The 22,837-nt window shown below is 37.1% G+C and overlaps 1 protein-coding gene across 1 annotated transcript in view; it reads right to left on the bottom strand.

Annotated features, from left to right (window-relative positions):
• ROBO1 (roundabout guidance receptor 1) overlaps positions 1 to 22,837 on the bottom strand; it is a 385,969-nt gene that overhangs the window by 16,070 nt on the left and 347,062 nt on the right. The window contains exons 22-26 of the mRNA XM_068546911.1: positions 21,075 to 21,182; positions 18,088 to 18,232; positions 14,894 to 15,142; positions 4,223 to 4,629; positions 1,200 to 1,352 (exon numbers count right to left, since the gene is read on the bottom strand). Coding sequence (XP_068403012.1) covers positions 1,200 to 1,352; positions 4,223 to 4,629; positions 14,894 to 15,142; positions 18,088 to 18,232; positions 21,075 to 21,182 — 1,062 coding nt within the window. The remainder of the gene's footprint in view (positions 1 to 1,199; positions 1,353 to 4,222; positions 4,630 to 14,893; positions 15,143 to 18,087; positions 18,233 to 21,074; positions 21,183 to 22,837) is intronic.

Raw genomic sequence — 22,837 nt, 5'->3', positions numbered from 1 at the left:
AACATGCACAAAGCCACTATAATAACCCTTCAAAACCAGATACTATTCTGACAGCTCAGTTTCGCTGACAGAAGAGTCCTGGGCAGGATCCAGGAGGCCCAGGTGCGTTGTGTCATGCCAGTATTTAATGTAGTCTAATATCAGATAGATGCTAGTGAGAGAAAATACTCCGAATAAAGTACAGATAATAGCATGGACAGCCACTCATTGCAAAATTACTTGTGCTCATCATGCTGTGAGCTTTGTATTAAATTTTTTCTATCAAGTGGCAGGAATCAGAGAAGTGCCTCAGAAAACCTTCCTTGTAACCTTGGATAAGGATCTATAACACTAGTCTTTCATATGGTAATGGAAAATGATGCCCTTTGTGAAACATTGCTGACTGGTAATGAAGGTTCTATCAGGTTGTGGCTGAGAGGACCAGGAGGTGGGGAACAGCGCCTGTGACAATCTTCTCCCCCCAACCCTTTAGCAGATTCAGCAAACTTGACAAGATGGGTGAGTCTGAGAGAATTTATCTTACATGAATTTCCAACCAAGCCCTTGGGGTTGTTTTATAAAACGAGAAGGTGGCAGTTTAATAAATGTCGGGCCACCTGAGGCACTTTCATTAAAGGCTTTCTCTAGACAACATCACAATGTTTGCGGTATTCTCCTGTGCTCCCTGGAGAATACAAGCCTTACTTCTTCAGCGAGAGTGGATACTGTACGTGAAGGCATGAAGGAAGATGATTCGATTTGCCTTTTGGGGCACAAACTAACTGTTCATAACACCATTATAGTTAGAATTTATGTTCAGATGAGCTTATTGTCTTCTATTTGAATGCAAAATTCCCCGGGAAAAAAAGTGAGGCCATTTCAGAAGAGTTATCAGTGAATCTGATGAAGGTTAACCCTATGCCACTACTTCAACTACAATAATGTCTATTTGTTTAAGACTATATAATAACCTTTTAAGAATATTAAAAGTATTATACATTGTTTTAGTTTCTTAAATAACCTACTTACTAGAAAACTTCAGGGACTTGAGATGCCTGACAAGATATGGAAGTCGATCATTCCTATAAGTAATATGAGGCTTACTGTTTAATGAATTTTTAATGTAATTTCTAATGTCAGTGGATGCATTTTCAAGTCCTAGAGCGCCAGGGTAAAGAGGAGAGATTCATAGATGTTTCCATCCGTTTCAATGGACTTACCATCTGTGTAGGCTTCTCTGCGCAGATGTCCTGGCTGGTGTTTTTGTTTCTTGGCTGGTCTGGCCTTCTGCACTACCGCAGCACTCATGTTGCTGTCTGTGGAAACAGGACTTGTCGGTCTAGGACACTGGGATGCATGAAAATGTCGGCGGCCTGAGGAAAAAAATCAGAGCCAAACTCACCAATAAAGTTTAATTTAATTTAACAGTAATAATCAAAATAAAACACTAAAACTAGAAACATCCCTAATTTAAAAAAAAAAGCTTAAATAAACTATTCTAGCAAACAAGGATTGCTAGGATTCTTCTTATTCTGCTTGAGCTATCCACTGGAAAAAATACCCTAAAAGCATTTTCAGGCTCTTTTTTTTAAACCATGGTACTTTTATTCTGATACCTATTTATTAAAGAAAAGCATTTTGACTGTTGCATCTACCTTCACTAAAGTGTTATGGTTAAACAAAAATGTTAATTAAATTTTTACATAATATATCCAATGTCTGTTGCTTTCTCAAAAGGAATAGCCAGAGCCCTTAAGAAATTCATGTTCTAAGAATGAATAGTGCAAAATACATCCCTTACTTTAATCAAATATGTTTGTGCTATTCTTTGAAGACAGATTTCTAGTATCTTAATACATTCTCAGGTATGTTCTCTTAAGGTGGCCTGGAATTAAGCTAGCTCACATATTTAGACCTGCCAAAAATTACTCACACCCCTTTTCTCTCACAAGATATTTATTTGCTGGCTATGGATATTTAAAGCGACCCCTCCAGAGACTTTTATGTTTTTTGGTGATGGTATAGGTAGTTGTTTTCAGTTATTTGATTTTAGAGGGACAATATTCACAGGTGATCAATGAATCTGCTAATCAGACATGGTGCACTGCGGTGCTCTCCAATTCTCTGGCTTTTTCTTACAGAGACATATTACAACAGCACAAAATATTTAATCCATAATGGCAGTGGAGATCTATTGGCCTTACACTTGACATTTGTTATTTTGGTTCCTTGAAATTCCAGAGATTCAAATACGGAACTTTCTGTTGTACTACAAGAAACCTCAGAGAGACCTAGACAATATGTGTTTTGGCTATAAACAGAAGAAGCCACATATAGTAAAATCAACACATTTAAATGTGCTAACGGAAGCATACTAAATAAAAGACATTAATGCGGCCAAGTGAGAAGCAATGTGATTGGATTATTCATTCATATTAATTTCAAGTCATATGATAAGCAGCACCCTTTCCTGAAAAGAACATTTTAATAGGCAGAGTCCAATGCCTGTTTAGTTCATTATAATTATGAACCAAATGAAAACCAGAAGAGCCACTAAATTACAGTACAATAAAATATTAAACCAAACTCTTTTTAGCTATGATGGAGACTATTACAATTAAAGTTACATATCCATGAAAAGAGAGAATTAGGGCTGAGACTGAATCCATTACTCATTCTATTGTGTAAGGCCATCTACCGCTCATAGACCCTGAGGCATAAGGTCGTTCGCAGATGAATTTTCAACATTATTTCTATGTCTTGTTGAGTTAATGAACTGAAACACACGCTTAATGCAATCTGAAAGCAGTCGTTTGAGATGCTTAATTTCACTTATATTTTTTTTTTTACAGAAGATTAAAAAATAAGGAGAAACAAAAGCTATATATAAAGTTAAATGTTATTTATTTATTAGGAACGATAGATATGTTTGCATACTTATTTTATTATACCCAGAAGCAACTAGGGGAGAAAAAGGAAATTTGGTTGAATATCATAAAGTATAGGGCTGGCTGAAATAAGTATGCATTCTATGATAATAGTTTGAGAGATATTAGACACTTTTTTTCCTGCAACACATTCTTGATAAATAATATATAGGAAAAGAAAACTTTATGATGTGAGTTAAATTTTCTCTGAATATATTCTACACTGGTAAGAAATAATGACCAATCCAATATCTGAAGAGAACATGGAAAACTACCAATGTGATACTTATTAAACTAAGAAAAATAAAACAACAAAATAGCAATTATTGATTTGTTGTGATAGTCTTCCTCAGAAATAGCTCTCTTTCTTGTTGTCCACATTATTTTTATTCTATTCATATTTTCTTGGTTACCAGAAATATACACATACACTCAACATGTGTATGAATGTATATATGTACATATTCCATTCTACAGAAATGAAAATCATGGGATAAATGTATGATTTAAATTAATTTTTTTTTCTTTCTCATACAATTTACTTTCTAAACAGAGTTGGGAGTGGGAGATAAGTAAAAATGGGTTAAAACATAAGAATGGATATATAGTAATTAAAAACAGGCTACTGGCAATGAAAAGGGAAAATAGATGGAAAAAATATATACGCGTTTGGATTAACTTGCTCTCCAAATTATTAGATTAACAATGTATACTTTAAGTGTGGAACATACCTATGCCTGGAAATGTGTGTATATACAAACATCTTTATATCTTCTCAATTAAATTAGTGTTCTAATTGAGAGGGCATGAAGAGAATGGGGGTTAAGGAGAAACAGCCCAGTTTCCAATGGTTGAGTGTCCCCTCCAGACGTTTATCTATTTCCCCTAGACACTTTCTAATTAAATGGGATGAGAGAACCACCTCAATGAATTTCAGTTTGGTGACTTTTTACATCTTAAAAAAACCCATATAACACAAACCTCATTTAATTGACCATATACATTCCAAAAGAAATTGTACATATATTTGCTAAGACTATCTTTAAAATGAAGACTTTTCAGGTAGCTTCACTCACATTACATAGGATTTATTAAATAAAAATAAAATAGAAGATTTAAAAAGCCTGCTATGAAAAAGGGAATAAGCAAGCTACATCGTCATCTTGGACCTTGGTTTCCTTAGGCAGCCAAAAAAAAAAAAAAAAGAGTAATAATAGTTGCATTTCATATAGGACATAAGATTATGGCGATAATCAGCAACTGACAAATGCACATCGAATTTTCTTTTCCAGCTTGGAGAAAAGCGGACGACTTACCAGCAGCATCCTGCATTTGGCGCCGCGCCACTTTGAGACCAGCGTACTCTGCTGCTGCTGCCACCGCCTGGGCAAAATCGGCATCGGTGAAAAAGGAGCCGTCAGAAGAACTAACACTGGAGCGTCCGCTGGAAATGTTGTCCTCCTCTGAGGCTGAGCCCCAGCCATTGATCATGGACCCAGTGACAGAGCTCTCCAGGTCCCCGACACTGGAGGCAGGGGTCTGCTCAAGCCCGCGTAACAAAAGCCTTCTGGTCTGCATCTTGGCTACTTCCATGTCGGCTTCGTCTTCTTCCTCTTCTGGCGCATCCGTATCCATATCTGAGACGAGGGGTCCTGAAATGTAGCCGTAAGTATGGGGTGGGGAAATCGGCCTTGGAGGTGGAGGAGGGCTCACCGGCTGCCGTCTGCAGGAAAATGAATAAACAGGTATGGCTTAGCTCATTACTTAGGACACAAAAGCATAAATTAACCAAGAAATTCACAAGTCTTTGCTTCCGTGGAGCTAATTTGTTCAGGAAAAACAACGGGAAATCAGAGCATGTGCAGGTTTTATTCTGAGTTGTAAGAAATTTACCTCAAAACCAGAGGTACAAATGTAAAATAGATAGCTAGTGGGAAGCAGCCGCATAGCACAGGGAGATCAGCATGGTGCTTTGTGACCGCCTGGGGGGGTGGGATGGGGAGGGTGGGAGGGAGGGAGATGCGGGAGGGAGGAGATATGGGAACGTGTGTATATCTGTAGCTGATTCACTTTGTTATAAAGCAGAAACTAACACACCATTGTGAAGCAATTATACTTCAATAAAGATGTTTAAAAACAAAAACAAAAACAAAAACAAAAAACCAGAGGTACTTTTAAGCACGCTGGGCTACCTTTTGATTCAAGCTTAATAGAAATATACTCATCTATCTATAAGTCTCCTTATGTTTTTATCTTTTGGATTACGTTCAGTTAAAACAGGGGTAAGTAATACCTATTTCAAAATTGACACCTATGTATGTGTCTTAAAGTGTATAGAATATTATTGACAGCTTATTATGACCAAAGACAGCAGACATCAGTCCTGAAACAGGCTGCTCCATAAACATAGAAACATGTTCCTTTCCCTTTCCTTCATTGCCATTCCCACCATTGAAAGCAAATGGACTCATTCATTTTGACTATAGAGAGTAGAATTTTTATAGGATTAAAAAATTATGCATTGAGCATATGACACAATTTCCTTTAGATTTTAGTCTATTAAAAAGGTCTAAGAGCCAAGAGCAGTTTTTCTCCAAATTACTTACTTATAAAGATTATTAGCTAATTGCAAGTATATTGCTTTTACCATTATTCCACCTGTTTAACAAAATGCTTACAGGTATTTTTCTTGATGCTCTGGCAGTTAAGGGCCAAAGTTCAGGACAAAATAAAGCAGTATCCTACAATTTAAGTTCACAGTTACCAATAACTGGTTTCAACCACCTCTCCACAGATCTGGGGAACATCAGGGAAAAGCAGTCCTTCTCCTACCCTGCAACACCATCACACACAGTGAATATAAGATGACTGAGAAGGTAGACAGCATTTGGACATTAGTGGAAAGCAAGGTTTGTGGAAATAAGCTATTCCCAAGGCTGGAGAATGCCAAGAGATTAACTCCTAATTAGGAAAGTGCCTGAAAAAAGGGACACATATAGTGATTTCCACTTGGAGGACTAGTTAGCGATGTGCTCAACAGTCCCAGTGCTCTCTAAGCAAGGTTAAAATGATGACATAAGGGGAATATCATTTGGAAGAGGAGTCATGACAACACCTCTTCAAATTCTGTGCTCCTGAGAAGAGGATAGATTCCAAATAAGCCTGCCAACCTAAGCACTAGTGTTGGAGGGTAAGTGACATTAGGATCTAGTGTAATCTGGTGACCCTATGGCTTGGGAGACTAGGAGAGATATGGCATGAATGCCACTGACTGGTAGGCCACCTGAAGATGTGGCTAAATTGTTCAAGGACTACAAATGCCTATCGATGCTGTCCAGGATTGAGTCCTTCATCAGTGGAGGAAGTTGGTGCCAGCCCCCTTCCCTCACCATTCCTGTGATACTTATAGAGCAAGATGAGACAGAACAGTCCATCGGGCTAACCAAAGAGAAGACCGGATCCTCATCTACTTTGCTCTTTTTATGTGCCCTTTTCCTTGCTTTAGCACTTGGGAGAATGCACTGGGAAGAGCGAGGAAGGAAGTGATGATTAAAAACAGAACACGCCCATTACTCCATGCCACCATGGCCACAGGTATGTGCAATCATCTGCAAAAAATCTGGAAATGCATGATTATGGTTTTAAAATTAACAGGACCGGGTCTTAAATTAAAAGAAAGCAAACAAAAAAAACCATATAGGATCTGGTCAAGATCTAACTTAGGGACCTGCTATAGAGAGGGAAACAGAAGTTCAATATAGCACAGTGGTTAGGGTGGCATGGCAGTTGTTTGAAGAAAAAAGTGTTGTGTTTTTTATCCCAATGAATTGAGACACTTCAATAAACATATTTTATTAACACAAATGGAAAGCATTAAAAATGAATGATTACTAAAATACTACAGTTAGCTAATTTATTGAGCACCTACTTTGCAGCTAAGTATTTTACAATGTTAACTCATTTAATTTTCCCAAGAACTTTCCAGGGTACTTATTTTATTATTATTTTAACAGATGAGGAGATTGAAATTCAGAGGACATTGAAATGAAGGACCTTGCCAAAGTTCCCACAACTAGTATGTATCAAATTTAGAATTGAATCCCACATTCCATTTCCAAGGCCATGGCCTTTCCTCCAAGAATGGTGTTATTACACACAAATATACACACATACACATATATATACATATGTAATATATATACACTGTGTGTGTGTATATACACACATACACAGTTCTTCAGTATAATGTGTTATTTTTCATTTCTGGGTCGTTTCTAATGCATCTGTGTGTGGCACTAGAAGAAACATGAAGAATATGCCAAAGCTGAAGTTATTTAAGAGATTAAGATGGATAATTGTTTCAATATGGAGTGTGTAACACACCCAGGATGAAAACCTTTATTTAATTTGGATTGCAATAAAATACGATACTTAAAAGTCAATTTACAGTCTTTGTCAGCAGGCACATCCAAAGTACAAGAAACTTCTTTTTTAAATACATGTAAGACTTTTCAGCACAAAAGGGACTATTCTGACCATCAATGAAGGGATGTTAAGACAGCCAACTTCACAATGAAAGGATGCTAGCATTGTTGTATTTGGATAATTCACATTCTGTGAAGCAAACACATCTTCATGTTAAATGAGGGCTGGCTTTTAACTACTATCACCCTGTGCAAATGCTGAGGAAAGACAGAAAAATTTATTCAAACCATCTGTAAATAAGGCAAGCCCAGGGAACATGTGATAAACCTGTACGGTTTGAAATATGTAATATATTCTATTTGAAAACAAAAAGCTATTTCAAGATGTTGCTGCACTCAAATGGGACTTGCCACAAATGAACCTCAACCTTCTCAATTTTTCCCCCTGAGGGGTTTCAATGTCTTCTGAAATAATGTACAAGTATATGGCTGCGAATCACAACACTCTAGGCTCCTGCAAAAATGATGCCTTCATAAGCATGATCAAGAGAAGAAGGGAAAAATTCCATTAATTTATGAAAGCAGGTATTTATATAGTTTACCACATAGCATTTACCAGGCAAAAGATGGAAGGGGGAAAATACATACCTTTGAGATTTTTTTCTAAAACTGGTATAGTTTCAATACTTTGTATAGTTAATCATTAACCGGTTTGTAAACAGACAAAATATTTAAGTTTTCTTGGCCTTCTTTCTTTTCCTTCCAATTATATCATACTCAGTTCATCTATAGTAATAAAATACCTATAAATTTCCTGTTCCATACATAAAATTTACTTTTACTTTTCAAGAGATTTGTTTTTAACTAAATATCAACTACAGTAAACTCAATAGCACCAGACACTTTTGAAAACAGTATATGTAAATACATTTAATTTTATTATTTTCATAGTTATTGTCTGAAAAGAGAGAAGAAAGATTCCTATTATGCTGGTCATCTAGTTTATCTAGTTTTGGACAAAAAATGGAATATCTCAGAAGTTAATTAGAATGCCAAAATTGCAATATCCATAATAAGGCAAGTGTGAAATACTTATCTAGTTAAATATTGCAAAGTTATAATGGTTTTAGCTCAGTAATTTCTTATTCATATACATTACACTGTTTATAATGCCTCTAATCAATAAACATAAAAGTAAAAAATGTATTCATTCTTTAAAGATTGACTGTGTACTAACTACGGTGAAGAAACTTTTAGGTTCTGAGACCAAAGGGATCACAAGGACAAGGGCTTAGGGAATGGTTTACAGTTTATACTTTAAGACATGGAAGGATTCAATTTTAAGACACTCATACTTAATAAAGCTAACTATGTATCTGTCCGTGGAAGACTGTATTTTGCAAAAATGTCCATAACAATATCTTCCATCCACAATGCTCTTCTGGGATGAGAACTTGCCATCCCCCCAACGAGAGAAGGAGTTTAGTTATAAGTTCCTGAATCTGGGTGGACCCTGTGACCGCTCTGACCATAGAATGCGGCAGAAGTGAGACTGTGCCAGTTCTGAGTGTAGCTCTCAACTGGCCTGGCAACTTCCTTTCCCTGCCATGTAAGAAGTGCCACTCTGCTGAGATCGCCATGTTATGAGAAGCCTGGGCTGTGGTGGAGAGCCGCTGGAGGATAAGACTCCATGAGGAGACAGAGAGAGGTCACAGAGCACTGAAACGTCAGGCATATAAGTGAAGAAACTCACTTCAAAGTTGATCTCACAGCCCCAACGACCAGAGGAAGCCATGTGGGTTGGCGATGAATCGCCCAGGTGAATCCTTTCAGAATTCCTGACTCATGGAATTGTGAGTAAAACAAAATGGTTTTAGGTGATTACGTTTTAGTGTAGTTTGTAGGCAGCAATAGAAACAGGAACTTAGGGACTATGCTAGAAATTCAGCTAAATAAAGTAGATATGTTCCTTGCCTGACGGGACTTATAGTCTAGCGGGGGAGACAATTAATTAAATACGCAATGATAATGCAGTATTCACAAAGCTCCATGACAGAAGATATCTAGGGCAAGGTGGGAACACATAGAATTGGCTCCAATCTCAGAGCTGGGACATCAGGGAAAGATTCTAATGAGAGCATCTGCTATTTAATCTTGGATCTAAAGGATATGTAAGTGTTAGCTCCAAAAAAGAGAGAGGATAATGGTGTCCCAGGAAGATGAGAAGGCAAGTGCTAAGACCTCAAAATGGGTGAGAGTGAGGCAGGAGATAGATGGGCCCCAGGCTGAGCACCTGGAGTTTGTCCCCTGCGGACAGATACACCAAGATGAAGACAATAGCAGGAGGGAGGAGAAGCTGAGCCCTGCCCAGATGAGAGACAAAGAGACCACATATTCCTCATTCTCCAAGTCAAGGCGAGCTTCCCGACTACACACACACAGAAAGGCTCCCTGAAGGACAAAAAAGGAGGGGGGCGCCATCCCATAGTAAGTGATGTCAACCTACCCACAGGCCTCTTCGCTGGAATCCATCTTGGCTAAGAGATGCGCACGCACACATGGGAGGACCCTGAAATAAACCAAATACTGACTCAGAGCCAGGCAAAGCAAGATGATTGGCCAAAGGAAACCTGGAAGAAATGCCCCATGTAAGAGATTCAAACTACCACGAGGGTGCAACTCTCTCTCTGAGCCCGCCTGTGTGTGCCTATTCACACATACTCTTTTTTCCCCTAATAAACACTTTACTTGTTTCACTACTTTTCTGTCTCTTTGTGGAAATTTATTTGTCACTGGCCTTGCCACTGGCCACTGGTCCCTGGTGGTCTAGTGGCTAGGATTCAGTGTTCTCACTGCTGCGGCCTGACTTCAGTCTCTGGCCGGGGAACTGAAATCCTTCTTCAAGCCTCTGCAGGCTGAGGTCACCCAAGATCAAGAGCACTGGTCATTCCAGGAACTGGAAGAAACTTAGAGTAAAGGCAACAGGAGCAGTGAGCAGGGGAGTGGCAATGGGTAGGCAAAGGAAGGCATGCAGGGGTCAGGTCGCAAAGGGCCTTGATTGCTACATTAAGGAATCTTGCCTTTATTCTAAGGGAAATGAGAAGTCATTGAGAGATTTTAAGCAGTGGAGAGACTTGATCCGTGTCGCATTTTAGGAAAATGCCTCTGCACAGTCTGCAGCAAGGAGATTCGATTGAAGAAAGGGCAAGGCTAAAGGCAACAAAGACCACTTATGGACCATTGCGGTAATACAGGCAAGAGAAAATGGCTGTAAGAAGTAGGGAAGTGCCTTTATGGCTGGAGATACATGTATTGCTCTGAGAGATATTCAAGCCGTAAAAATCTGCAGGAACAGGTCCTTGGATATAAGGGTCTGATTCTCTAGAATGAAATCTGTAGAGAAATACCTGTCTATCTTTAATGAGCGCATCATTAGGGGAGTGGCAGGATGATGAGAAACAGAAGTCATCTACTGATGGGGTAGGCATCCAAATAGGTTAAAGGTTTGAGAAGAGGCTTGACTCAAAGACTTAGAGATGGGAATTACAGCATTATATATAGTATCAAAAAGGTAGACATGACTTAAATGCCCAATATTAAGGAATTGTTGAAATAAATCACAGTATACATTTGTTTAACGTGAGTATCTAAACTGTAATTGGCATGGAAAAATTCACTGTTCAGTGAAAAAAATACCTTATCAAATTATATTGGCATATCACAAATTCAAAGCAGTGTGAGTACATGTAGAGATGAAGGATGGAAAAGATCTTTACTGAGCTCTTAATGGTGACAATTTCTGACAACATAGATCATTGGTACTTTTGTATTTTCATTTTGTTTATCTGTATTTTCAAAAATTTCTATGGTAAACATGTAGAATATACCTTCAGCATAAAAAAGCAGTAATAGGTTTTTGTTTAATCGGCTTTCATCTAGTTCATATTAGTGCCCAGTGTTATTAATATTGTACCTTCATAGACTGAAAGTCATACCTTTTAAAAAAAGTCTGAATGTAGTCAAAGAGGATTTTGAGTGCAGATACCCAGTGCATTTCCCAATTATACCTGTTCACTTTGAGTTCACCCCCGCCAAAACAGCAGGGAGTAAGTCAACTCCTCTAGTATCAGATTCCATTTATCAGATACTTACTGAAGAAGGCTTTGTGGAACTCAATGACGTGAGTAGGACCTGAGTTCTGCTCTCAAAGAGCTTTTAATTTAAATAGGGAAACAGAGATGCAAACAGCCAATGCTAATGCAACATGAAAACCTGATTAGTGTGGCAGCAGAGCTGTAAACAGACCATTGTAAAGAGTAAAGAGAAAGATTAGTTGATTTTTGCCAGGCAACAAGAAGAAAGTTGCACAGGTGGTGCATTTAAACAGGACTTGGAAAGATGAGAAGTGTTCGCCAGGCAATCAAAGAAACAGCATGTGCCAAGACGCATGTGCTTACTGAGGGCACTAAGGATTTTGGTGACAGTCATGAAAGGCAAGAGAGGCCTGCCCCTCCTGCTAGCCCTCTGTGGGCCGGAGAGTGGCATTGCTGATTGGATGTTGGTGAGTTTAAGACAACAGGGAATTTCAAACAGACTAATTAGAAAAGAGGGTGTGTGGAGGGGTTGGGAGGGAAGAGGTAAGTAAAGGAAAAAGGATTGTAAAAGGCTTTCATTACTGGGCTAAACAGTAAGAGCTGACTCTGAATGGGGAGTAATATTACCAGACCGGGGGGCAAAGTAAGATAATATGGAGAGTGGACACAAAAGGGGAGAGAGAAGAAAAGTGGTGATCAGGTCAAGGAGGTAGCAGTATTTCAAGAGACAGGGACTGAGGGCCTGCCCTGGGATTCTAGGAATGGAAACATAGGAACAAAATCAAGAGATATTTTGGAGTTAGAAAAGAAGGGACTTGGTGAATAACTTACTTTGGGGAATGGTAGGAAGATAACAGAAGAAATCAAACTATAAGATAATTACACTGATTTCAAAATCACAATTTTTTGTGATTTTTTTGCCTATTCCCTTGGCTCTTTTATTTTTAATATGTTGGTCAAATAAATAAGGATTAATGATTCTAACAAGATAGCCAATAAAGGAGGAAAAGGAACAAGTTTGAAAGGTCAAGTGCAAAGAGAAAGAATTTGATTTCAGACATGTGTAGTCGGAGATATCCAAGTGAAAATATCATAGTAGTGCTCAAGAAAAAGGGGTGGGCTGGTTAAATCAATGCGAAAGCCATCAGAATATAAGTAATACTTGAACCAAGTGTACGGATGATAGCATAAGGGTGAGGACAGTAGGGAACTAATATTTGCTGAACACTTACCCTGCTTTAGATACTTTATATACATGATTTCATTTAATTCTCACAAGAAATCAGGAAATTGTTATCACTGCAGAAAGCATAAGTGTAATAAAGACGGAGAAGTCTTTAGACTGACGATTAAGAGGTTACCTTCCGAAGCCTGATGGAAGCAAAATGGTATAAGCCAGCATACAGAGGGCTGAGGTGTGAAAAAGAATTAGGAAGGTAGAAGTGATTAAAGAATCCTACAGAGTAGGAGAGAAAAAGAGCAGGATAACGGGAAGGGGAGGCTAAGGAAAGTTTAAAAAGTAGTAAGGTATATACACTACCATGTGTAAAATAGATAGCTAGCGGGAACGTGCTATAAAGCACAGGAAGCTCAGCTCGGTGCTCTGTGATGACCTAGATGGGTGGGATGGGAGGGTGGGTGGGAGGGAGGTCCAAGAGGGAGGGGGTATATGTAAACTTATAGCTGATTCACTGCATTGTACAGCAGAAACTAACACAACACTGTAAAGCAATTATACTCCAATAAAAAAAAAAAAAAGCAGTAGGGTTAACAGTGAAGAGAAAGGATTGAATGAAGAGAAAGAGGCTGAAAAGTCAAGATAGATAAGCTGCTTTTTGATCGTGATCAAGAAAGGTGAAGAGGATGACATAAGGAACACAAAAGAAGAGCTGGCCAGGAAGAAGATACTGGGTGTACCACTTGTAACACAGAGGAGGATGGTGAGGAAATAAGTAATTTGAAAGAATGAGAAAAGAATGTTGAGGTATTTCAGGGCTAACAGCCTCTATTAGCATCTCATTTTCTCCGAATAAGAGTGGCAGAGATCGTTGTGACCTTAATAGGGAAAAGAGATGCCTTATTTATTCTCAATCTTCATGAAGTTCCATGGGTTAATAATACTAAAGTTAAATGTCTGGCAATCCAACTTTCCCCTTGCCACACAGAAGAAAATTTAACTACTTCCTTCATTTTAGAGAGTATGTGAGTTAAATTTGGTAATAACCTCTTACTCATAGAATAGTTAATAAACACTGCAAGTTCTATTTTAACCTACAGAATTCAAGCAGCATAAACCAGAATTCGTTATTCATTCAAGAATATTGAAGGAGATCTTCTGGGGCAAATAATATATTCAGTTTCAAATGATATTAGGAATACAGAAAGTAATATATATGTAATGTGTCAAGGGCAATAAAATAGTACAAACAAAATCATCAATAATGAGAGAAGTGCTGACATGATGCAGTAACAGCTTTTATGTGGTAGAAATGCCAAGTGAAGGATTTGTGCAAAACAAAAATGTACTGGTTAGCAATGCTGAACATATATAGGTTAAAGAAAGTCTAAGACACACACATGCACACACACACACAAACACACACTACTAAGTAGCTTGGACAAAAGGACTGCAACCTAACATTCAATCAAAATAAAGGTACCTGAGCCAACACAAAATGAATATACCAAATTCATTCTTCTGTAACATTACAGCTATGAAAGGACAAATCATTCTGCAGACTTAATTTTAAAAGACAGGAAAGGGACTTCCCTGGTGGTCCAGTGGCAAAGAATCCATCTTCCAATGCAGGGGATGAGGGTTCGATCCCTGGTTGGGGAACTAAGATCCCACATGCCTCGGGGCAACTAAGCCTGTGTGCCACAACTACTGAGCTGGTGCGCCTCAACTAGAGAGCCTGCATGCCGCAAACTACAGAGCCCACGTGCCCTGGAGCCCACATGCCACAACTAGAGAAGAGAAAACCCGCACATCACAACTAGAGGGAAGCCCGTGCGCTGCAAGGAAGACCCTACGCAGCCAAAAAAAAAAAAAAATTTGTTAAAAAAATAAAAATAAAAGGAGAAAAATCTATTCTTCACAGACTAAAGAAGTGACAGGCCCATGCATAAAGAAAACTAAAATACAAAATCACCCATCATCAATAAAATGTTACAAGATTAGCAACCCATATATTTACTACATGATCTCCACGTGTTTATGAATGCAATTATCATAAGTGGGTGAGAATTAAGGCACATTATTTTATGGTTGCAAGTTCACTGGGATCAATTAATCTAATGTTCTGATCAACAATATTACTTGATATGCTAATTACCAAGGCATACTGTGTGATGATACTGGAAAAAAGCCCCATGTGACCTGAAAATTGCTTCATGTAATAGCATTCTGTAAATGCCACTTAGGAGTGGAAATGATCTGATTTGTCAGTAAAGACTGGTAACAATGTACCTCCTGTCGGGTTGGTGCTGCATGTGGCCGATCTCCTCTGGACAATCCTGTAACATGGGCTGGAGTTCTTCCTGTGGAGAGGGGGTCAGAGTGGCAGTGGACTGATGGCTGTAAGACACGGCAGCTGGAGAAGAAGCAGCTCCCCGCACAGGGGGAGTGGGGCCTCGCTCATCTTCCTCCTCTTCTAGTTCTCCTTGTTGCAAATACATCCTGGCTGGTGGCACGGGACACGGCATTTCTTGGTCATAGCTAAAACAAATTATAAGCACACTTAGACTGACTTCAGGTTATTCAAATAAACTATTTGTATAGTTAGTGAAGTATCAACTTTGAATTGCTTTTGAAATCTGAAACTTCTGGCCACGTTAAGAAGGTATTGTTTAAAAAAAATAGTTCCCTGTCATAAATGTGTGTGAACTGCTATATATAACATTTTTTTCTCTGAGGGATTACAATTTAATTGGCTCATTACAGGCTCTGAGAAGTCATGCAATAAAGAAATCTATTTAACATAGTTTAATTTAGTAAACCCCAAAAGTGTTTGATATATTCTATCCCTCCAACTCAACATGATCTCTAAAGGATGACTCAAGGACGGTCTTGCAAATAATCCAAAGATGATATGCTAACCTCTGTGAAAAATTACTCTTGAAAATCCCTTCAGAGGGAGGTACATTGGAGATCAAATTATTAGTCCAATATAACCCACTTTTCCTCTAAAATTATAATCACTATTTCTTCAGTTGAGCACAAAATAAAGTACATAGTACTTTGTAAAGTACATGGCTTGCATTTAGGATGCTGAAAGAAAAAACACAATAAATAAAATAGTCAATAAACAATAAAATGTCCCTCTACTCCTCTGCTAGAGCTGTGTAGGAAGCTCTAAATGGATCTGGGGAACATTCATGACTTTCTCTTTTACCTCAGGGCATATGGTTATTAATTAGAAGGGAAGTAACTTAATGCATTATACAAATTGTGTTCATGTTACCCCTCTCTCTTGTTCATTCTCCACCACCTGCCTTGTTTACCAGAACTCAGGAAAGTTGATGCTCATATAACGTGATTTCTTTGTATCTTCTTTTACTGAACTAATCCTACCACCTTCCTCTTGGACACTTTTTCCTGTGTTTCCTAGGTATCTTGTATTCATCCTGACATTTCTCTCTCTCTTCTACCTCAAACTGTTCCCCAGTTCATTTCTATTCTACTTCTAAAAATATCTCTAAAATCTACTCCTTTTTCTCCATCCTCACATTGCTTCCAAAATTACTTTATTATAATATGCATCACTCTCTGGTTATTCACCTGCTTTAAAGTAATAAATGGCTCTTTAATTGCCTAGAGAATAAAATACGAGGACCTAAACAAGGCATTCAAGTACCTGTATAATCTGGCTTACACTTGCCTTCCCAGCTTCCTCTCACTCTCTACCATGTGTTTCATATTAGTTCTCATGTTAGTCCACATCACTCTGTGGTCTCAATGTCCAAAAAAACCCTCCTCTTGATTGAGAAACTCCTCACTTGTTAAGCTCAAAAACAAACACAGCAAGTCAGGAAAGCTTCATTCTTCTCAGTTAGAATCAGCCTTTCTCTTTGGGGCACAGTTGCATCCCTTGTTTTTTTTTTGTTAAACTATATCGACTTATTTCATTTTATTCCTATTTTTGGTGGACTAAAATAGTAATGAATGTTGTTAATATAGCCTAGGAAATGAATTTTTTAAAATACAGCCAATCCTGGTTATTTGCACATTCCATATCTGCAGATTCACCTACTTGCTAAAAAAAAGTTGTAACCCAAAGTCAATACCCATAGCACTTTCGTGGTCATTCATGGATATGTGCAGAGAAGCAAAAAATTTGAGTCACCTGATGCATACAATCCTAGCTGAGGTCAAACAAGACAACACTCCACCTTCTTGTTTCAGCTCCTTTTCATGGCCTGTAGTGCCATGTTGTTCGCTCTCTCTCTTTTTTTTCTTTCTTTTTTTTTTTGCTTTATGTTGGTGAGTTCCCTGTTTAAAATGACCCCCAAGTGTAGTGCTTTAGGGCTGTCTAGGGTTCCCAAGGGCAAGAAGGCTGTGATGTGCCTTAATGGAGAAAATATGTGTATTAGATATAACTTACAATGCTGTTGGCTGTGAATTCAATGTTAATGAATCAACATAATTAAATATGGTGTCTTTAAACAAAAACACACATAAAACAAGGTTATGTATGGATGGACAGACAAAAATGTTGTGACCAGAGGCTTGCAGGAACCTAACCCTGCATTTCTCCTAGGAGCAATGGCGCAGTACTCGCTAATTCAGTGATTGGAAAATTAAAGTACAGAGACTTTGTTTCCTGGTATAGTTGGAACTGTAAAACTGTTTTTTGTTTTGTTTTGTTTTGTTGTGGAGAATGAAACAAAAATGTCTTCATTTCTATAATAGTCATTAAAAAGAATGTATTTTCAGGTCGATTTGTATTTTTTGTGTTAATTCTCCATTGATCACACTAGTGAAGCTGTTTTGTTTGGTTGGGTTGGACCATGTCCAGTTCTACAGAATCTGGAGTGAGGAAGAAGCACGCTAACTTCCTAATTGCTGTCGTGTGGATTATTTACACTTGTTAAATCCCTGAGAGAGACAATTCAGTAAGTTTAAATTTCTACAGTTTTCAGCAGAATGTGATAATATCTAAGAACAAACAGTTTTCAGGATACTGTGGCTGTGGTATAAATCCATACAATTATTTTATGAAAATTTAGAGATGTGCAACAGAAGTTCTGATATTTGAAAAATACAAAATCATATACAGAGAGCGATATATATGTGATCTCATATAAATTCATATATTCATGATCATATATGTAAACTATGTGTATACGATGTAAAATATTTGTAAATATAAATATGTAAACTATGTGTGTGTATAGATGTAAGTGTGTGTGTATATTCATGATTCATGATTCTTAGTTCCAAAAGAAGCTTCCAAGATGCAAATTCTTTTTTTTGGCAACACTGAGGAGGGTTTTTAAGTTGTGCTGAGCTATCAATAGCTCAGAGACAAATGTTTTATTCAGAGACAGATGTTCATGGACCCTAGGAGTCAGTCTCCCTTGGTGATCGAGTTTAACAATGGCTTAACATGGGTTTAAAAAATCATATTATTCCACTTACCTCTGTTCTAAACTCCCTCTTACCTTTCATCTACGGAAATACTGTACTCTTCACTAGTGCTCTGAGGGGGAGGATGCACTGGGGGAGGAGGAAGCAGGTCTGCCCAGTTCATGCCACCTTGTTTTGGTACCTTGGGTGTCCGTGCCCCTTTCTTGTGCCCTTGACTCCCTTGAAAAGAAATAAAATGCAAGTCTTTCACTTCTGGACTTTAAATCTTTTCTATTATCCACAGGTTAATTATTTTCTGTAAATATGACCTTATGGTTCATATATTGAGAGAGATAAACACACTCTTCTTCATTAATTTTAAACAGCACTTTGTACGACAGAAGACGCAGAATATTGCCAAGTTTAACTGCAAAATAAATAGGGAAAAAGCAATAAAATCATAAATGAATTTTACAAGTCATATCATTAATAGTGATCTTCTTACAGCAACTAATTGCGTTATGGATTATCATCTAAAACAAATGAGCTGAAGACATATTTTCTGAATTGCCTTTCTATTATTTAATTGCTGGAACCTAAAATACAATATGATACAGATACGATCTATTACATTTCCACTGTTGCATTAAATCACTGAGTATATATAATTTGTACTTGTCCATTGAAGTGTTTTAGGCACAATGAAATTACTCGTTTTCATCAGAAAGGCAGGTGCAGATGAAAATAATTGCTGGAAGAACTAATATATCTAACAACAAAAGAAGCAGAAAAATGATTTTTAAAAAGGAACAGAAATGTTTTTAGCCACTGTTTCCATAAATTTATGGCTTAGAGTGAAATAGTGTTGCTTGAACATTCTTAGAAGTTCAGAATAGCTCAATTATTCAAGTTCCCCAAATTCTGATATTAGATTTGGCATATTCTTTAAACATAGGTAGCTGCACATTTTGGTATATTCATTCTAAAATAACTTTAGGTCAAAAGATATTTGGGGATAAAATGGTCGTTATCCTCTTCCTCCAATATGATACATTTTAGATTCTTATGTAAATTATAGACAATGAGTCTATAATTATTCTTCTCATATGATACCTTAAATTCAGTGAATTGTCTTGATCTGTTTTTTTTAAACCTTTCTGAAACAGCTCCAAGTTACTTGGTACCTGAGACAAGTCTGAGTATATTCAATGACCCTTATTTTTTTTAAGTCACTTGAAAATTTGCAAATGGCAGTGTTTGTTAAGCCAGATGTTCTTGCACTGGTATGTTACTGCACCAAGTGTGGGCTGAGGGACATGCTGTTATTCATAAACTATGACTGTCAGGTTTCTGCTTATGTGTCTCCATTCTCTCTTCCTCCACTCAGTTGTCCTGTATTGGAATGGCTATGCATGTATTGTGGAGTTGACTATCCCCAATACCTTCCTCTTGATTTCCTGGCATACATCTACTGTAACAAATCCATCTGTCCTGAAAGGCCTAACATCACAAATCTCTCCTACACTTAATTGCTTCATTCTCTCCCCTAATTACCATCAGATTTCACATCTTTGTATCTTTTTACCACATATGTATCTAAGCTGAGGGATGAAGAAAGTCAATTGAATATTAACAACCTAGAATCATTTTTTTCCCATTAAGACATGGTTTTCTCTTTAAGTGGCTAAGAATTCAAAGAAGAAACGGCATGAGATATCAAATACGAAAATATTTTATATACTTTTCCCACGAGTACATCCTCGAAAATTTTCTCTTAATTTAGGGTTTACTTACTTTGAAAAAGAAAAAAAAAGTTGTTTGATAAGATTTGATTGTTAAAAAAAAAAATCAAACCATATATAGTAGAACAAGAGTAGATCTAGAAAGGAATAGGAGCCATTTCTAAGATCCTTAATTCAAATAGAAACAATTTCAATCAGTGATAAAACACAGCCTAGAAAATGCAAAATCAGCATGCCTTATCTCAAGGGAAGATGATAAAATGCAAATATCATATCCATTACAGAAGAGAGTTAGAGACATTTGGCTAAAAGCACCTACCAGCAACTTTAATCCAGTTGCTAGGAAGTAATATTTCTACCCTCTCCTGGAGAAACAAACTAGAGTCAAGATCAATTGGTTTTGTTCTCATTGTGGTATGACTTGTTGTGGTGCCACATGTTAGTTCTAATAATGAACCGTCTTTAATTAGAAAAACAGGACTTAAGTACCAGCAAGCTCACATCTGCAACCCCTTATCAGGAAAACAGCTGGCAAACAGCTGCAACAGCATGAAGACCACAGGGAAGAGGCTTCAATGTGGCTTCTGAGGCACTTAAAGACTGAAGTTGGGAAGTTGCTTTACGACGTTTTAGAGCAAGAACTGAGTGAGGGATAGTAGAGAGATTATAAACTGAGGCAGGTTCCAACTGTACCTAAATCTCAAGATATTATCGCTTGATTCTGCTCAAGTGTACTCAAATTTTATATGCTTTTATATGCTTTAATAGCCTTCCTTCAAATGGTAACATATTTAGCAGATTAACTATATGTGCAACATTTTTAAGTTATATTTTTGCTGAGATGGAAAAAAGTTTCAACTGCCTTTAAAGATTAAGTCATGCTTCTGGCTTTAATAAAGGTTTTTAACAAGGAGGAAAACAGGAGCCTCAATCTTTGTTACCAAATAGAACATAAAAAATGGTAGCACAGGGAGATCAGCTCGGTGTTTTGTGACCACCTAGAGGGGTGGGATAGGGAGAGTGGGAGGAAGACGCAAGAGGGAGGAGATATGGGGATATATGTATATGTATAGCTGATTCACTTTGTTACACAGCAGAAACTAACACACCATTGTAAAGCAATTATACTCCAATAAAGATGTTAAAAAAAAAAATGGTTTAGTGAGTGAACAGTCCCTCAAACTGCAGAGACAAGACCCATCCCTGGAAGATTCAAATCATATAAAGTGATTAGACATGTCATATACACATATCAGATCATTAGCATTCAAGTTGTAATATTGAAATGTACCATCCTTTTAAAGGAGAGATTGGCTTTCTCCTTGGTTTCCCTTACTCACCAGATGTACTACTGCCCCGGTCTGAACTATTGTAGGATCCTCCTGTATTCTGGTCATATGATTGATTGTATGGGATAGTTGGAGGAATTGTGTCATTTGCTCGATAATCTAGACATTTCAGATGGGAAAAAAATTAAACATTTATTTTGGTGCCTCAATCATTTACTAACGATTAAGCTTTCAAACTATCATGTTGATCACCTGCTAAAATGTACGTAAGTGTTCAGAATGAAAGGTCAAGAAAAAATAAAGATCTTTAAACATGTCTCCTTTAAGATTTATAAAATACAAACTCATTGCCTCATCTTCTACACATGAACCAGAATGAATCCTACCAGGGACTATTTCTTCTTTTAAAATACTTATAAATTAGCTAAGGCAGAAATCAGATTTGCTTGACTTCTTATCTTTAAAAATATAGTAACAAAATAATTTTAATAGCAAGAAATTGGGAAAATGTCATGTGTGTGAGTCATTTAAAAAAATAAAAAAATAAAATAAAACATAAAACTGAAACTTGCCAGGAAGATTATATCTAATAAAAAATATATCCATGTTAAGAAGATGAAGTATCTCAGTCTCCCACAAATGCTTCTGCTTACTTAGGCAGAGGTGAAAATCCAAATGATAAACTCACCACTGGAATGTACTGAGTAATAATCTGTCAGGCTAGTTGCATTCCAGTGTCTTTATTATAGTTTGACGTAGCAAGTCTGTTTATAAGCAGTATAAACAATAAATCAGAGCTCTGAAATATTTGTACAGAGGACTGTCAGACCTTTCTAAAGTCCACAATAAAGCCATATACTATACAGGAATAATATGACAATAGTTTGAATTCCCACTGTAAAGTTTACAATTACAGAAACTCTCCTATTCATCTTGGTCAGCCTTTGTCATGAACTCATATATTATGCTAAGTGAAATAAGTCACACAGAGAAGGACAAATATTGTATGATATCACTTACATGTGGAATCTAAAAAATACAATAAGCTAGTGAATATAACAGAAAAGAAGCAGACTCACAGATATAGAGAAAAAACTAGTGGTTACCAGTGGGTAGAGGGAAGGGGAAGGGGCAATATAAGCATAGGGGACTAACAGTTACAAACTATTATTTATAAAATAAGCTACAAGGACATATTGTACAACACAAGGAAAATAGCCAGTATTTTATAATAACTATAAATGGAGTGTAACCCTTAAAAATTGTGAATGACTATATTGTACACCTGTAATTTATATAATAGTGTACATCAACTATACTTTGAGAAAAAAAATGGTTAAAAAATAAATGTTTATTGAATTGGGTTATTATACCAATCAAATGTTTCCTTAAACTGGGAAAAAAAAGCAAGATAACTGTATTATTAAATTAAAACATATAACACTAACTTAAATGAAATGTTTGTCTTAAGTTATCTTTTTTGCAGTCTCCAACTGTAATAAGTTGTTCCCAACTCAAACCTAAAAAAAAAGAAATCTGTGTTTCCAATTATCTGTAATTAAATGTATCCTTTACCTGGACACTCATACACAATTGCCCTGACCTATTCAAATCGGAGTAATCCCTTTATTTCCAGAGGTCTAACTTTACAAATCATGTTTTTAAAGCAGTAGTCTGAGGGACTACAAAGAAATCAAACACCTATCTCTTCCAACTCACCCATACTGTACCAGAGAAACATTTCCTTCAGGCCATAAAATATTATTCTGCTGCAACAAGCTAACACTAAGAATTTATGTTAAGTTCTATCATGA

This window comes from Eschrichtius robustus, chromosome 6, assembly GCF_028021215.1.
Source record: "Eschrichtius robustus isolate mEscRob2 chromosome 6, mEscRob2.pri, whole genome shotgun sequence".
Lineage (NCBI taxonomy): Eukaryota > Metazoa > Chordata > Mammalia > Artiodactyla > Eschrichtiidae > Eschrichtius > Eschrichtius robustus.
Note: the sequence above shows the minus strand (reverse complement) of the source record. Positions and strands in the feature narration are given on the sequence as shown.